We start from the raw sequence: 17221 nt of genomic DNA on the forward strand, positions 1-17221 counted from the left end.
ACTCTTTTGATTGCATGCCCGATTTTCACTCCAATCTCTTCATTATATTGCAGATCAATATGCAAAGAGAAGAGCTGCATGAGTTGTAGCTCATGCTTGGAGAGGCAAGATTAATGCTTATGTGTGAGCTATTTAGGTGATGGATAATGAAAAAAATTTCATTTTCCATTCAAGTGGGTTTTGTTTTCCAATTTTCCAATTTTATCTAAAAATCAAACTTTGATTTAAAAAATCTATTTGATTTTAAAAATGAAAAAAATTATTAATTTCATAAATTAATTATTAAATAAAATTTAATTAATTTAATATCAAATATTAAATTAATTTTAACACATATCCATCTTTATATATTTAAATCATATTTAAATATATAAATTCTCCTATTCCGTTTAATTCTAAAATTAAACATGTAATTATATCTCATATAATTACTAATTTCCTTAATTCTGATTTGAACGTTTCAAATTAACTTATCACGCTATTTTAGAGCTAGTCCATTACGAGCTAGTAGGGGGACCTCGCGGACTTACAGATCATAGGCTCCAACGATCTAAGATTAATCGGCTAAACTCATTAGACCAAATTAATCCTCATTCGTTAACTAATGGGTCATTCTACTAAAGTCATAGTTGCGTTTCTAGATATATTATGTCCACATGATTTAACCATAATCAGCAAGTCGACCCTTCACAGGTTGTTTGTAATAACGGCTGGGTCAACTATCTGTTTTACCACCAAGATTACGTCTTATTCCTCAAGTCCCTACTGATCCTCTAATGACAGCTGGTTTGTGACCCAATCACTAAACCGAACTCTCTCAGCCCAGTGAAATGGTGAGGTCCCTTGTTCAAGACTTGGATTCAGTACTTGAGAGAACAACCTTTCTCCTATCCCTAAATCGGGTAGGTGTGAATTCCTTCTTGCACCCTATGTCCCCAGCTATCTATCCGGTCTTACCCCTGAAAGGGGAGTCTTATTGAACCGACGCGTTTGAGCCAACCCTCAACTACGCAAATCTAAGGGCAATCCCGAATAAACAGGAGTTCATAGTTAGCTCAGATCGAGTTACCTAGGTCATTTAGGTGAAATAGTCAGTCTTAAACAATAAACATCGTTATAAAGTAAGAGTGACTTATTTCTTGGTCCTGATCTTATGCAAACTCATTGCATAGACGCCCCCACTCCTCATGTCATAACATGTACAAATTAGGATCACATCGTATGTAGCACTTTACAACTCTTTGTAACATCTATAGAGTAGGCTGCATCGTGTTACCAAAATAAGGTACCCAATCTCATTCATGTACCATAGATTATTTTGACTATTTACTCGAACCTGATCCACTCTTATGTCTCCACATAAAGTTCAAATACACATACAATAGTCATGGGTCTTAGTTTATTGGATTTAGACTTTCATACAATTTATGAGATCAATAACAAGCATATTGATAATAGAAAATGTTTATCATTTTATAAACTGCGAGTTTTTAGGACATAAAACCCAACAATTTTGAGTCTCACTACTCAATCTTGAGCTCCAAGAGGATAGTAGGGAAGATCTTGGGGTGGTCTACAATAAGATTCTGTAGAGATTTGCAGCTGAATCAAAGCTTAGAAGAAGTTCTTCAAAGTTATGTTATGAAACCCATTTATTTCTGTTGAAGCATGTTTTCTTTTCTACCAAAATTAATGAATTAGAGTGCTTATGGATCCTGGTTTCTTCCACTACACATTGGTACCTTCCAACATCTATTTGATCCGCCAACTTTACAAATTGGTGTCAAATAACTCAATTTCATCTATTTCAACAGTGTTCACTATTTAGGTTTGCACATTTATTGAGAAACTCCGTCCTCTCCTCTTTCTCTCTCCCTCTCTCCAATTTTTCCTATAACTCCACATGTCGACCACCGTCATCGACCAACTTGGGCAACAATCATCATTTCCCTAACGACATGTTCTGATGACTACCTCTATCAACGATTAACTCCAGTGACCCACCCCATCACTCATCTCTAATGACTAACTCTAACAACCAACTCAGTCGACCACATACTAAAAAATAAACAAACAAACAAACACTTAGCTGGTGAATGTGTTTTTAAATACAAATTTGAAATTATTAGTTTATGGTGTTTAATAATTGTCTTATATAGTAATCTAATACAAATAAAGACATTTTGAGTGTATAGTCAAATTAAACAAACTTGTGTATAAAACACTTTTAAGAAGATGTCACCAAACACATTTGTATTTTATTATAAATAGTTTCATAAAAAATGTTTAAATGTAAATGACTTTTCAATAAAACTTTCACTGGTTTGAAAGCTCAACCATGAGTGGATACCAGTCATAGAAATTTTTTTTAAAGTTCAAGCACTATATATAGATACAAATCTAAAAGTTCATGCACTATAGTTTTAATTCATTTAAATTTGTTCTCCATGTAATATAAATTCTTGGATCTGTCATTGTCCAAGTGTGCCAGAAGTAACGAGATTCCTGATTCGAAATTCCCTTACCCCAATTGTACTAAAACAATAAAAATGATATATACCAATCATAATTAGTTTTTTTTTTTTTTTTTTTCTATTAGTGTTTGCTTTTTTGTGTGTGGGATATATGTGATATTCAAGTTTATTCTCTATCAATGATGGTAGGAACATGGTTGTTTGTTAATTACATTTGTTACTAATAATATACCTCACATTTATATTGTCTGCTTAGAGATGGTGACATGAAAATAGAAATTTAAAAAACACTAGTCTTCCACTTCTTTGTTCAGCACTCGAGCATTCTACCAATATGGCTAAGTTAGAGTCTGACACTTTAATATTCCACTTCGAGCATAAATTCCCCATAGCTTTACTTTGAGATTCACCTAAAAGGTTTCATACCATTCAAGTTAGTTGTCCTCCCTTATATACCATGATCATTTCCGTATCTAGTTAATGTGGAACTTTGACGAACACCAACATACATGCCCTAAACCCCTTGTTGATCGTTTTTTTTTTCTTTTTTTCTTTTTTTCATATTACATTTATACATTTCACTTTTGAAAGTATATTGTAATTTTATTGTTGGTATGAAACAAGAGTATTTTGTGTGTGCTTAAGTACAATGGTTACATGTAAAAAATTGTAAAATATATGTGAATGTGTTAAGTTGACATTTCAATTGAGTGTTAAAAATTTAGGAAAATATATATGAAATTGGAGGGCTAAACAAAAAGTTAGGGAAAAAATTCAATAAAAACAAAAACCACTTTTTTACATTACAAAAAAAATGTACCGCATATTCTTAATTTAATAACTCAACTCTGCCCTCAAAATATAGACTTCTTAAGTTCTAATTCAAAAATTCAAATTGAACAATTTTGTACCCCAAACACATATTTCTTCACTCTACAAACATATTCATTTCAATTTCATAATTCAACTCAGCATTAGCTCGAAACAATCTAAAGAGTAAATTATATACTATATAAATATGAATGAGTAAAGAAAAATTGAAGTGAGAGAGAAAAATAAATCTTTTAAGAGGAAAGTTTACTAGAGAGATTTGTTTATTAGAATAGAAGAAAATTAGAGTGAGATTATAGGGATAAATTAGATAAAGAAAAGTTTAGAGGGAGAAAATTTTGGAGAGATTATTTAGAGAAAGAAATGACGACGTATATTAGAAGAGAAAGCTATGAAAATTTTAAGAAGAGGAAAAGAGAATTAAAAATTAGTCTAAAAATTATAGGAGAGAACAAGAAAATCTTTAGGGATATAAGTTTGAAAAAGAAATTAGTTGGAAAGAGATGAATAGAAGTCAAATAAGATTTTGAAAAGAAAAAAAATCTTAAGAGTGCAATTTCGGCTAGGGGTGTTCAAACAACCCAATGACCCAAAAAAATCGATCAACCCAATTCAATCCGGTTTGGGTTCGGTTATGAACTCATTTGGATTGGGTTGGATTCAAATAAACGAAAATTTTATGGGTTGAGTGTTAGTTCATAGGTTCACCTAATATAATCCAAACAAACCCGAATTTATTATTAACTTTAAAATATATATTTTTTATTACTTATAACATAATTATTTATACATATATTGATTTTTGTTTTATTTAATTCAAATATTTTTTTAGTAATTTATTCTTCGACAACTTTTAAAAGTAGTTTTTTTTTGCATTTTTTTCACTATATAAATTAAAATTGAGTTGTTAATCTTAATTCAATATATGAAAATAATTAAATTAGATTTTTACATATTTATTTTTTGCTTCTTTTTATAACAAAATTTTAAGTAAATGACCCGATTAACCCGAACCAACCCAACTCAAATATTTCATGGTTGGGTTCATTTTTTAATAAGAGTTATTTGGGTTGAAGAAATTTACAATCCGAACAATTAAGTTAAGTCTAAAAAAAATCTTTCAACCCAACCCAACCTATAAACACCCTTAATTTTGACTTAACTAAGCCTAGATTGCACATCAATATAAAGGTGGTAATTTTTTAAATTAATTTTATTATTGAAAATGAGATGCATAGATTAGATACCACTTTTGAAAAATAGAATAAAAAAAATATAATTTATTATCAAACAATTCCACTTTCTATTAAATATATTTTTAAAATTTATTTTTGTAATAAAAATTAAGCTTACCCTCCCTACTTTCACTTGTTGATTTTTTTTAATCTTGTAGAAATGTTTTTATAATTTAAACTAAATTTATGAAAACTAAAAAAAAAAAAAAACTTCTTTATCATTATTATTTTTTGGAATGTAGCTATGTACATAATTCATATTTCTTTAGACAATATAAATTATAAGAACTAATAATCTACAATTTTATCTTGTGTGCCACCACTTATTAAAAAAAAATTAAAAGAAAAACTAATTGAATGGATAATTTCATTGGTTATTGAAAGTTCAAAATTTTAGAATTTGGTTCGATAAAATTTAAAATCTAATATTAAATTTAATTCAATAAATAAGGTGAATTTTTTTAGGAAGAGGGAGAGAAAGAACATGAAAAGAAAATATAAGAAAATAGTTTGAACTTTGAAGGATAATTTTATTTTATATGAGTGGGTTTATAATTTTTGAAAAAAAAAAACAGAAAAGAAATTGTCAATCTTTGTGGGTATTCAAAACACCTTTTTTTTTTTTAAGAAAACATTTTTCAAAAGCATAATATATTTTTAATTTCTGAGAGATGAAGGCTCATCTTTGTTGACTTTGTTTTGCTCTAATTTGACTTTGGCCATGTTGGATTTTCTCAAAACAAATCTGTGTGCCCATCCAACAACACACCAAAAAGAAATTTCATCCTATTCTATCTTACACAATTCCGAACAAATGTGTACCTAATCTTTCTTTTTTTTTCTTGAAATAATGACGATGTTATGAAATCGAAAAATAAAGATAACAGAACAAAATGTAAAAGTAAAGAATCGATACATAAATTTATGTGATTCGTCAACAATGTGTTAGTTACATTCACGAAATAGAGAGAATAATTTTATCAGAAACAATGATACAAAATTACCAAATGAAAGCGCCTCTAAGATTTAAAGAGTTTATATAACTCAGTTCTCTAAGCCCTAGGGTTATAAATATAAAAGACATAAAAATGATAAATACGTAAACTCTGTACTTCGTCATTCGTCAAATAACATATTCAAAGCATTCCAACATTTACATAGGTATAGATCACGATACAAACAAACCTACAATTATGTATGAAAATCTGATAAAGAGAAAGTAACGACTTAATTGAGTAAAAAATAAATTCGAATATACTTAATTGAGTAACGTAAATATCAATATAATAGGAAAATCACATGAAATTTATATTTATATAAGAAAAACATTAGTTGATTTATTTGAACCTTCATTATACTATGGATAGAATTATTGTAGGAAAGTTAAAAAGTTATTATAAGTTAGATTAATTAACTAGGAGATTAATGGGTGTGTTATATTATTGCTCGAATTAAGGATTTGTGTACTTTATCTAGGTCAAACCAAGTAAATATTAGAGAACTAAACTAACCAAAAGCTAAAATAATTAATATGAGAGGCTTTCCTTTTTGAAATACTTGCGCATATTAGAGTTAACTAACTATTTATAGTCAAGATTGAAGACCATTTTATCTAGAATAACTACTAATAATATGAATTGAAATACTAATCACATAATCATTTTTAATTTATTTAGAGAGAGTGAAATACATATTTTGTTTCAAATAAATTTTCAAGCTTCTTTATTTGTAATTTAATTAGAATATCAACTTTTTTTTTTTTAATTAATTCAACGTGTGAAGCGAAGGATTCGAACATTTATTTTTTTGGTGTCAAGACTATATACCATAAATAATTAAGGTAAATTTAGGTGTGTTTGGCTCTCAAATTGTGCTGTGTTGAGTTAACAGTAATTGTTTGTGGAAATAATTGTTTGTGTTTAGGGTGTAAAGTGAGCTGAATTGGTAATAATTGTCTACATTTGGGGTATAGAGTTGTGTTGAGTTATGAATATCTAAGATGGTTTTTTATAACTTAAAAAAACATGCATCTTTATGGGATTTATTTGTTATTTTTTTTCTTTAATTTTTTGTTCCACTATTTAACTACCTTTTCTAAATTCTTAACCTTCATTTGAGATGTAAACTCAATAAATAAAAATATAGTTTACAACTTTCTACATTCAATTATTGCGTATAATGTTGACAAAATACTATAATTATTCATATAATCGATAATACTACAACATATTTTAATGATTATGAGCATGAATTGAATATAGATAAAAAAAAAAAAAGTAGAGTTGCCATCAGAAGTCTATTTATATGTTCACAATATATATATATATATTTATTTATTTATTTATTTATTGCAGATAATAAATCAATTTCATGCATATAAAAAAATATTGTTCATTAAGATAGTCAAGCTAATTAGTCTTACCAAGTAGATGTAAACAATACCTCTTCCTAGACTGTAGTGAGACTCCTAAGAAGCAGTCCATCTTTTGAATGCCTATGAAACATAAGGGTGACCCAATCATCATCACACAACTCAATATCAAATTGCTATAAAAGTCGACTATTAAAACACTATAGACTAATAATTTCAAGTTTGTATTTAAAAATATTTTTGTCGATCGAATTTTTTGTGTTTTTACTTTTTTTTTTCCAGTATATGATTGGTTGAGTTGGTCATTAGAGTTGATCTTTGGAGATGAACGACGAAGTTTGTAATTAGAGTTGGTCGCTCGAGGTGATCATCAAAGTTGACCACTAGCGTTGGTTGCCTAAGGCGAATGTCAATGTTGGTCATTAGAATTGGTTGTCACCAAAGTTGATCATCAAGCGGGGTTTCGCCGAAGTTGTTATCAGAGGTGGTTATCGGAGTCTGAAATTAGTTGCACGAAGGTGATCGTTGAAGTTGATTGTCAAAATGTGGTAGCGGTAGTTGTTGATAATGGCCAAGGTATGGATCCATTGAAAACATTAGAGGGAGGGAGAGTTTAGTTGGTAAAAATAATTAAACTCAATTTTACCGACATTTAAAGTTGGTAGGCCAAATGTTGAATTGATAATTTTTATAAACCCAAACCAACTTAAGTTGGTGAGCAAAACTTCTGGGTTATTTTACAACATATCTTACACATTTGAGATTTCAAAATATCAATTAATATCAATTAATATCAATATCAAAATATTTAATTACAATTTCTTTTATTTTAATTGATATTCAATTACAATTATTGAAGAAGAAAGAATTGATTCTAGTCATTGGTCCTTATCCTATCTTAATTCTCAACTAAATGATTTAATGGAATATTCTAATCCAACTTGAAAAATAACATTAGATGGTAGAATAAAATAAAATAAAATAATCAATGGAACAATCTAGTGCTCCATTCTTTTTTCTTTTATAATTACGAAATTCTATAATTAAAAATGTAATATTCTTTTAAAGTTTACAATTCAATTAATATAAATTATATTAGTGTTTTTAAAGGAAAATAATAACTTATATTAGTGTTATATATATACTTTTATCGACGTGAACAGATTGAAAATTTTGTTAAATATTCTTATGAGTAATTATTCGAAAAAATAAAATTATTGAAAATATTTTCAAATATAGCAAAATGTCATTATCTATAGTGATAGATCATGATGAACTTCTTTATAAATAAATTGATTCATTTTCTTTTATCTGAAAATAATTCTATTTTTATTTTATGCAATATTAATGTATCAATAATTAGTATTTAAAAAGAATCATTAATATCATTAGAAATTATCATAGTCTACAAACACATATTCTTAAAAACTTGGGATAAAAAAGATACATTTGGACCATACACACCCATTCTTCACCACTAAAAAAAAATGAATTTTCCAAAAGAATATTTGAACCAAACACAAACAAACACCACCCAAATAAAAATAAGAGGAAAATATTTGTCTGAAATGGATCCACATCATACATTTGAGACCAAATTCTTTATAATTAAATAAATAGAAATCATTATCCTAATTAAAATGGGACAACTGTATTGTCTGATTTATTTTTCTTTAAAGAAAAAAAAAAGAAAAAAAAAAAAAAAAGAAAACTGGTTCTTCAATCTAGTACATAAACAGCAGCCATTATTATAAATATTTGTTATTGAAAGAAAAAAATTTGGCACAAAAGTCCACTCATTCCACAACCAAGATTCTTCCTTCCATTTTAAAATAATCTCCAATTCCCCAAATATCTACTCATCATCCTCTCCTACTTTCCGTCCATATCATTCCTCGCTGTATTCCTTCACTTTCTAACAAAACAAACACCTCTTGGCTCTCAGTTTTCTCAAAATCTGACAATTCTAAGCAACCCCATTACCTTGATTCTTCCTTTTTCCCTTATATGAACAACCCCTTTTGATTATTTTCTCATGATCTTCTTCCTTCTCTAATGGGTCTTAATATCTCTGTTTTTTTCCGCCTCCATATTGGGTCTCAGCCCTCGCCGCCGCCGCCGTTTCCCGGTCTCGGAGACTTGCCGGAGAGCTGTGCGGCGGATGTTTTGAAGTATTTGAGTCCGGTGGAGATTTGTAAACTTGCCAAGATGAATCGGGCTTTTCGTGGGGCGTCTTGGGCTGATTTCGTTTGGGAGTCCAAATTGCCTTCTAATTATAGGGTTCTTGTTCAACGACTGATTGGAGATGTTGGTTTGACTATGAGTAAAAGAGAGATTTATACGAGACTTTGTCAGCAGAATCGATTAGATGGTGGAAATAAGGTAATTTTAATTTCAGTGTTAGGTGTTCTTTGATTTTTGCAAAATTAGGGCAAATTGGGATTGTTTGAATTCTTTTGGCTTGCTCTGTTTCGATCATTTGTTGAATTTCTGTTTTTCGATTTTGGTTTCAGAATGTTTGGCTGGATAAATATTCAGGTGGTCTTTGCTTGTCGATTTCTTCTATGGACTTGAGGATTACTGGGATTGATGATCGGAGGTATTGGAATCGTATCTCGACTGAAGAATCGAGGTAAGTCAGATTCATCAAATGTATATTGAAAATGAACTAATTTGTTATGTGTTTTGATTGCGTTGGAATGAATCTTTGGAATTAGGATGTGGAAATCAATCTATGCTTGTTTCTTATCATTACTGTTTAAATTGGTGATGAATTTCATGGATTTGCTTGCCGAATTTCATGTAACATGTCTAGATCTCACTTTTTAAATATCATTTTGTACCATCTGTTTGTTTTAGGCAGAATGATTCCTATGGAAAGTTGCTTTTGAAACAAATATTCCAAGTTTGTAAAAACAATGATGTGCCCAACTAAGATTTGGTTTGGATCATGGATGTAAGTTTTTATCTTGAGTCATGTGGAAAATATATCTGCGTCTACCCTCTAAACATCTAAAATGGAATGGTCATTCAAAGCGTTTTCGTGTCGACAAAGCGTTTGTTTATGTGTATTCGTATCGTTTTCAGTAGTATTCTTGATGAAGTCTTGTTATCTCATTGAGATTTGATGATCTTTTGAAGCTGATAGAACTGGAAAGATAAGGTATAAGTTTGTGTGATTAGTGAAATAAGATGCATGATTTGCCTTGTTCAAGGCTTGTATGGATATCAAATTGATAGAACCGAAATATATTGAATTATAAACCCCCAAGTGTTTGAGGTATTTGGACCCTTTGAATCTTGAGATCACTCTCAAGCCCTAATTCATACTCCAAAATATTGTCATCACCAATACTCTAACAACTTTCCTTACTAATTACCAATATATCCATATTAACATTTCTAGCATAGGCATAGCACTCTTGGGATTTTGTCGCCTGCGCCGTTGAGATGGAACTGAAATCGGTTTTTGTTTTCTTGCTTGTAGATTCCACAATGTTGCGTATCTTCAGCAAATATGGTGGTTTGAAGTTGGTGGAGAGGTAGAGTTTCCGTTTCCACCAGGAACTTACAGCCTATACTTCAGATTGCAATTGGGTCGGACATCGAAGAGGTTTGGCCGTCGAATCTATAACCTCGAGCACGTTCATGGTTGGAACATAAAGCCTGTGCAATTCCAGCTTTGGACTTCAGATGGTCAGCATGCCAAAACTCAATGCTATTTAGACGAAGCTGGGAAATGGACTCTGCATCATGCAGGTAACTTCAACGTCAATGCTCGAAATGAATCGATAAGGATCAAATTCTCTATGACTCAGATTGACTGCACGCACACAAAAGGCGGTCTCTGTTTAGATTCAGTGCTGATTTACCCAGTTGAGTATGAACAGAGATCCAAGCGTCGTTGACTCGCTCGGTCTGGATTTTGTTATAGGTAGAAATTGTGTAAAAATACATAGCTGAGTGAGGTTATGAAAGCTTCTCAAATGACTGGCTTTATTTTTTCTAAGCCTATAGTTATTTGTGTTGGAAATGAGGCAATGTTTACTTAAAATGGATATTTGATTTGTTTCATTAATGTGTATTTATGGGCAGATCTCATGTGTTAGTGAATAAGAAGGGTTGTGTCATAGTGGTTCTTAAATTAGTTATTTTGCTTTTGTTTCCATAAACACTACTATTTGAAAACAATGTCTCAGTGACTAATTTTTGCTTATTATATCCCGAGATATTTTGAAAGGAGATTAAATTGGTGGCTATAATGCAAAAAACTAAACAGATGTATCTATTATTGATAAATTATGTTTTAAGATATTTTGAAAAGAGATTAAATTGGTGGTTATAATGAAAAAAACTAAACAAATGTGTCTATTACTGTTAAATTATGAATCATTTAAAATAATTATTCTTTTTAATTTATAGTTCAACTATCTGACCAGACTAAGATGTTAGTAGTTTACATTTTTTTTTCCTTCTACACCCATTTTTCAAAATATTTTTTTCAATGATGTCATTATAAATCAATTTTTAATTTTTTTTTTTTTAAAATATATTGACCACTTATGAATTATAAAATTGTAACAACCTTTGTAGTATAGCTATGTCTTTTCAATTTGGGTTTTAAAAAATAGGTTGTCCAATAAAATAAACTAGCAAACAGCTGGTCATATTACAAATTTAGTTACAATGTGGTTAATTAATTACTGTTTTTAAATTTAAATTAGGATTTTATTTAGTTATTGTGGTGAATATTCATTGATGGAACATTGGAGGCTTATCTTTTAAACAAAATTTTCACATGGGGCGATAATGAATTATTGAATAGAAATATAATTTTTTTTTTTTAATAAAAGATCTAATTAGTATGCAGTTGAAATCAAAATTCTCTCATGTGTTCAAATTTATGAGTATAATGAATTTAGCCAATATCCATTTTCCAGATTTCTAATCATAAAGGGTAGAGGTGTACCTGAATTGGATTGAGTTGAAAATTTTTTAGACCAACTTGAAAATTTGGATTGATCGGGTTGGCTACTCGACTGATTCGAATTAGATCTCCAACCGAACTCAACCAAACCCTTCAAATTCGGATTAGATTGGGTTGTTGTTGGATTATTTATTTAAAATACTTAAATTTGTCTACAATATATACTAATAACTAAAACTTCATCAAATTCAAAGGTTAAATAGCAAAATCTAAGATATCTATTACAAACTTCAAACAAACATCATGAAGGTGTATATGAGTTATAATATTTATAAGTTGCGATATATATATATATATATATTAAAAATTCGGGTTGGATTACGTCAATCCGAATTTTTAAAAGTATAACCAGAACCCAAGCCAATCCGAAAAGAAACATAAAAAATTCAACTCAACCCAAAATTAAAACTAATCTAACCCAATACTTACCATTTAAGTTAGGTAATTCGAATTGTTCTGATTGTCGGATTATTTGAACACTTTCAATAATAGGTAGAAATTCTAAAAACATCTATTATTATGTTTTTATTATATTCGTATTTTGAATTTGAAATTTAAAATGTAAAATAACATTAAAAAGTTAAAAATTTTGGTGCACGGTATTTTATATTATTAACTCATTTCAATTTGTTAAATCAAAAGTTTTATTATAATATGTTATAAATGATATGATATTATAAAATAATAATTAATACAATTTATAACAGAAAACTTGTTTATAAATTAATTATTAACAATTGAAAAATAGCAATAAAGAAGGTAATAAAAAAATGGAAGGGAGATGTAGTTTTGTTTTGAATTGTTTTTAATGGAAAAAGATGGGAGTTTCTGTTTCTATTGATATTGGTAAACATATATACCATATTAAATACTAACAAAAAAAAAATACACCACTAAGTTTTGTGTGGGGTTTCCGAGTTTCAAAATACAGTCGGTCTTTAAATTTTGAGTTTAGTTTTAATTTAGACTCTAAGTTTCAAAATGTTGCAATTCTATTTTCGAGATTCACCTTTTAGTCCTAAATTTTGAAAAATAAGTGTATTTGGCCCGATTTGGGATTGTTGTAATTATTGAAAAGTAGTAAAATAGTATTGTGTAAATTTCAGCATAAACTTGAAAAAATATGTTAGAGTGTTTGATAAATAAATACAAAAATATTTTATTTTAGATATAACAACTAAAATAGACTTATAATCAACTTTTTAAATTTTTTTTTGTAATTTAATATTTTAAATAATTATTTAGTATGATAAATTTTGTTTGTTATAGAATAATTTTTAAATATTAAGGAAAATAGTTTTACGTAGAACAAATCTATATGAAATATATTTTTAAAAATGATGTATTTAACTCATGAAAAATAGAAAATAGATTTGATTAGGCGAAAAATAAATAAATATATAAAATATATCTTTTTTTAAGATTATAAAATTGAAAATCAAATATTAATTAACGGGTTTTTAAAAGTAATTTTAATAGATCTAAATCTATTCTACCAAATGCAAAAAATAATTATATAAATGACTTTTTGACACATCTAACACAATGTCAAATATAGTCTTTGATTTCTAAATTTTCAAAACATTTTAATTCGATTTTTTTAAAGGAGTGTTTTTTATTGTAAAATCCTATTTGATAACGTTCCAATTTTCAGTTTCTTATTTTTTGAGATTGAGAAACATGAATATGTTAGGTTTGTTTCTGGAAAAAAAAACAGAGAAACAAAACTTTCTTAACTGTTTATTGTTTTTCCTTATGGCATTTTTTATTTTCTGACTTTTTCTTTGTTTTATAGTTTAACTATAATTTTATTATACAAATAAAAATGTATAACATCCATTAAAATATATAAAATACAATTATAAAAAATTACATTATTTAATACTGATAAGTTCCAATAAAAAATTAATAACAATCATACAATTGTCCTAAAATAAAAAAACAACAATAACACAATTGTTTCCGTCCTTCAAATGTTGTCTATATTTAATCCGTAATATTATTTGTCACTCGATTCATTTATTTTAAATGATAAATGATGTCCACTCAAATTCAACTCAATTATATTGCTATAACAGGTTTTAAAGTGTAATAAAAGATTTAAATTTAAAATTTAAAATAAAAAATATATAAATAAAAATTGTGAAATTTAAATTTTAAAATTCAAAATAAAAATAGTATATAAGTAGAAAAATTGTTTTAAATGGTAAAGCTGCTAAAAAATTGTTTAAAAATTATTTTCAAATATAATAAAATGTCACTATCTATCACTGATTGATAGATGATGATGACCATGATACTTCGTAGATATTTTGATCATTTTTAAACAGCCCATATAAATATACCTCTGAAAATTTTTAAATTTTAAATTTTAAAATGAATAACATATAAATATAGTAAATTGGAGAATTAAAATAAATAAATAAATAAATAAGAAAAATAGAGCTATTTTATCTTGGATTCGGATTTAGATATGACATATGTGCTACAACTATCAGCCGAAAAAAATAACCATTTCCTATTAAAAAGGAATTTATACCATTAGAAAACAAATAAAAAATGGAACAGGGAGAAACTACTTTTTGTAGTTTTTGAAATTTAATTTCAACTTCAAAATTTTGGAAACAAGAAACATAATTGATAATCAAATAGTCTTGTTTCTTAAAAATTGAAAAACTGAAACTGAAAATAAGAGATATGACCATTATCAAACATGCTCTAAGTTTTCAAAAAAATGTATTTTTAGTCTCTGATGTCCGTTTGGTAACCATTTGGTTTCTTGTTTTTGTTTTTGAAAATTAAGCCTATTTAATCCACATTTCTTACAAATGCTTTGTATATCTCTTAATATAATGGTTGAATTCTTAGCCAAATTTCAAAATAAAAAAAAACTTAATTTGGAGGTGAATGTCGTATCCATAAACTTAATTTTAAAAAACAAAATGATTATCGAATAAGTTCTGAATTTTTAAGGATAAGTTGAAAATGTCACTAAAGTAATTTTTTGTTATTTAACTAATTATATAACATTTTAAATTAGAAAACTAACTTTAAATGGAAAATATCATTTTTTTTAAGATTATTATTCTAATGTAAAATATCATGTATAGTTATTTAGAATAATAAAAGAAATTACTTCAAATACATTTAAACCTATTTTTAGAAACTCGAGAGCTAAAAATGTACATTTTGTTTAAAACATAAGAATCAAATAAATCTATTCTTAAAAGTTCGAGCACTAAAAAAAATGTTTTTTTCCAGAATGTTTTAACTAGATTAAATGACAACTTTTTAATAATAAAACACAAATAAGATAGTTAGAGAAAATGTAAACTACAGTATAACAAAGAATATCCACTCGTGGAAGATGATTTTCTAGCCAGATCTCTAAGAATGTCTATTCAAGCATGGGGTGCAAACTTGGTCAATTGATTAGAAAGTTATACTTCGTATCAATTTAGTAATTACTATCTTGAATTCCAAAGATTTGGTTAAATATCTTTAAACTTCGGTTGATTAGATATTGATAATTTATTTTCTAAGTATAATAGACAATAATAGGGATTCGAATTAACCACCACATATCTCATGATTGCTAATACATATTATATATATATTTCAGTTGAGCTATACTCTTTTGGCATATATTAATAATTTTTTGACAATATTTTTTCTTTAAACTCCAACCTTTTATCCAAATTGTCATCCTAAGAAAAATTGTCGCGCATTCTAAAAAAAAGTGTTAAAATCATGTTTGGTAGCAACAAGACCATCTTAGTTAATAACATTATAACAGTAAATTTAGAAAAATTATTCAACGAGACTACCATAATATATCTATTAATCTCTCTCATATTTATCGTTATACGTGAATCTAAAAATTAACTTGTTCTCTAATAATCATTGATACAGATTCAAAATTTTTAAATCTTTTTTTTTTTCATACTTTCAACCATAAATCATATCGTAGTAATTGTTCTCTGGTGAAATTGAAATAGAGTAGAACTTAAAATTCATAAGCATTAAAAAGGTAATTAAACATTTTAATAAATACTGATATTTTGATGAGCTGTCTTCTTTTGCTTTTAAGTTTATACCTACTACTTTGTCTCTTTGCTTAAAATCAAAGAAGTGATATGTCATTTTTATCAATAGTTGTAATAAGTTGACATGTGATATTTGATATATGTGAACTTCCACGGTCCTCATGGGATGCCTAAGTCTTACAAATAAATGAGTAGACAACTTGTGGCTTTGTTGCATCATAGGAAAAAGTTAAAAGCCTCATTTCTTTTCTTTTGTGGCTTCAATTTCTATTTATGAAATCTAACAAGTTAGTTTTGTTTAGTTTATAATGGGTTCAATCATACAAAATTTTCTTGATATTGGAAGTTTTATTAAAGCTCAAATGGGTGATCTTCAGGCTTTAGGTAGAAACGATATAACGAAGAAAAGAAAGCTACTGGCCAAGAAGATGACAGTATAGACAAGCAACTGGGTTGAGAGGATGAGAGATCGAGGCCGACCCTCCCCATTTTGTGAATGGAGTGTACTACAACTTATTTGGACCTTGAGAAAGGGATAGTTTGGGTCAAAAGCCCAAACCAACCTCCTCGACCAAGGATGAGACCGAGGTTGACCCTTTCAGTTTAGTGAATGGAGCGTACTACGACCTATTTGAGCTTTTAAAAGAAGATAGTTTGGGCCAAAAATCCAAAACAAGCTCCTCAGGCTCGGCCAAGGATGAGGTTGAGGCCGAGCTCCCAAATTTGATGAAATATGGCATGCTAAATGCATACTCTGGCCTATTTGGCTTGAGAGTTAATCTGATATGACTTGGGAACTCCGAGATGAATGCCTTAGGTCAGAATTTCAATATAAATGCATCATCATGACTCTAGAGGTAGTAAGTCCATTTTAATACTCAAACTTTCTACTTGCTACACAGTTATACTTTTTGACTTAAACATCAAAGTCTGTGTGAAAAGCACCACACCAGTGGAGATCACATTCTTCTCCAAATTACAAATTTACCATTGTTGTCATGTGAATGTCAAATGTGTTTTCCTTGTCCAAATTTTGACATCAACATGATTAAAGCTCAAAGTGTAACTTAAAAACTTATTTCATCGAGTGATTTCTCTACTTCAAGATCTTCGTCCATCTTTCTTTATAATTGTTGATCTCTTTGAAGCAATAAAAAAAAAAAAGGTTCGAATTTTCTTTGATGTGGAGATGTATGACCAAAATGGGAGAGCTGGTAAGAAAGTGATGGTCGAGTGTAAGTGCGCATTTTTAACGAGTGATAAAGTTGAAATATTTC

At 28.3% G+C, this 17221-nt stretch overlaps 1 protein-coding gene across 1 annotated transcript; it reads left to right on the plus strand.

Moving 5' to 3' along the window:
• The first annotated feature begins 8663 nt into the window (after nt 1-8663).
• Nucleotides 8664-11055, plus strand: PP2-A11 (phloem protein 2-A11). Its single transcript, XM_090307530.1, has 3 exons — nt 8664-9293; nt 9425-9543; nt 10399-11055. The coding sequence occupies exons 1-3, from the start codon at nt 8967-8969 to the stop codon at nt 10817-10819; spliced, it is 867 nt and encodes a 288-aa protein (XP_090163656.1). The 5' UTR covers nt 8664-8966; the 3' UTR covers nt 10820-11055.
• The last annotated feature ends 6166 nt before the right edge of the window (nt 11056-17221 follow it).

The sequence above is a fragment of the Benincasa hispida genome, chromosome 11, assembly GCF_027475165.1.
Source record: "Benincasa hispida cultivar pf3 chromosome 11, pf3_genome.v1.1, whole genome shotgun sequence".
Lineage (NCBI taxonomy): Eukaryota > Viridiplantae > Streptophyta > Magnoliopsida > Cucurbitales > Cucurbitaceae > Benincasa > Benincasa hispida.

Excerpts from the sequence above, each read along its gene's own strand:
- PP2-A11 (XM_090307530.1), top strand. The coding sequence starts at position 8,967 with ATGGGTCTTAATATCTCTGTTTTTTTCCGCCTCCATATTGGGTCTCAG. Across the intron at positions 9,294-9,424 it reads GATTAGATGGTGGAAATAAG|AATGTTTGGCTGGATAAATA; the intron begins GTAATTTTAATT and ends TTTTGGTTTCAG. Across the intron at positions 9,544-10,398 it reads ATCTCGACTGAAGAATCGAG|ATTCCACAATGTTGCGTATC; the intron begins GTAAGTCAGATT and ends TCTTGCTTGTAG.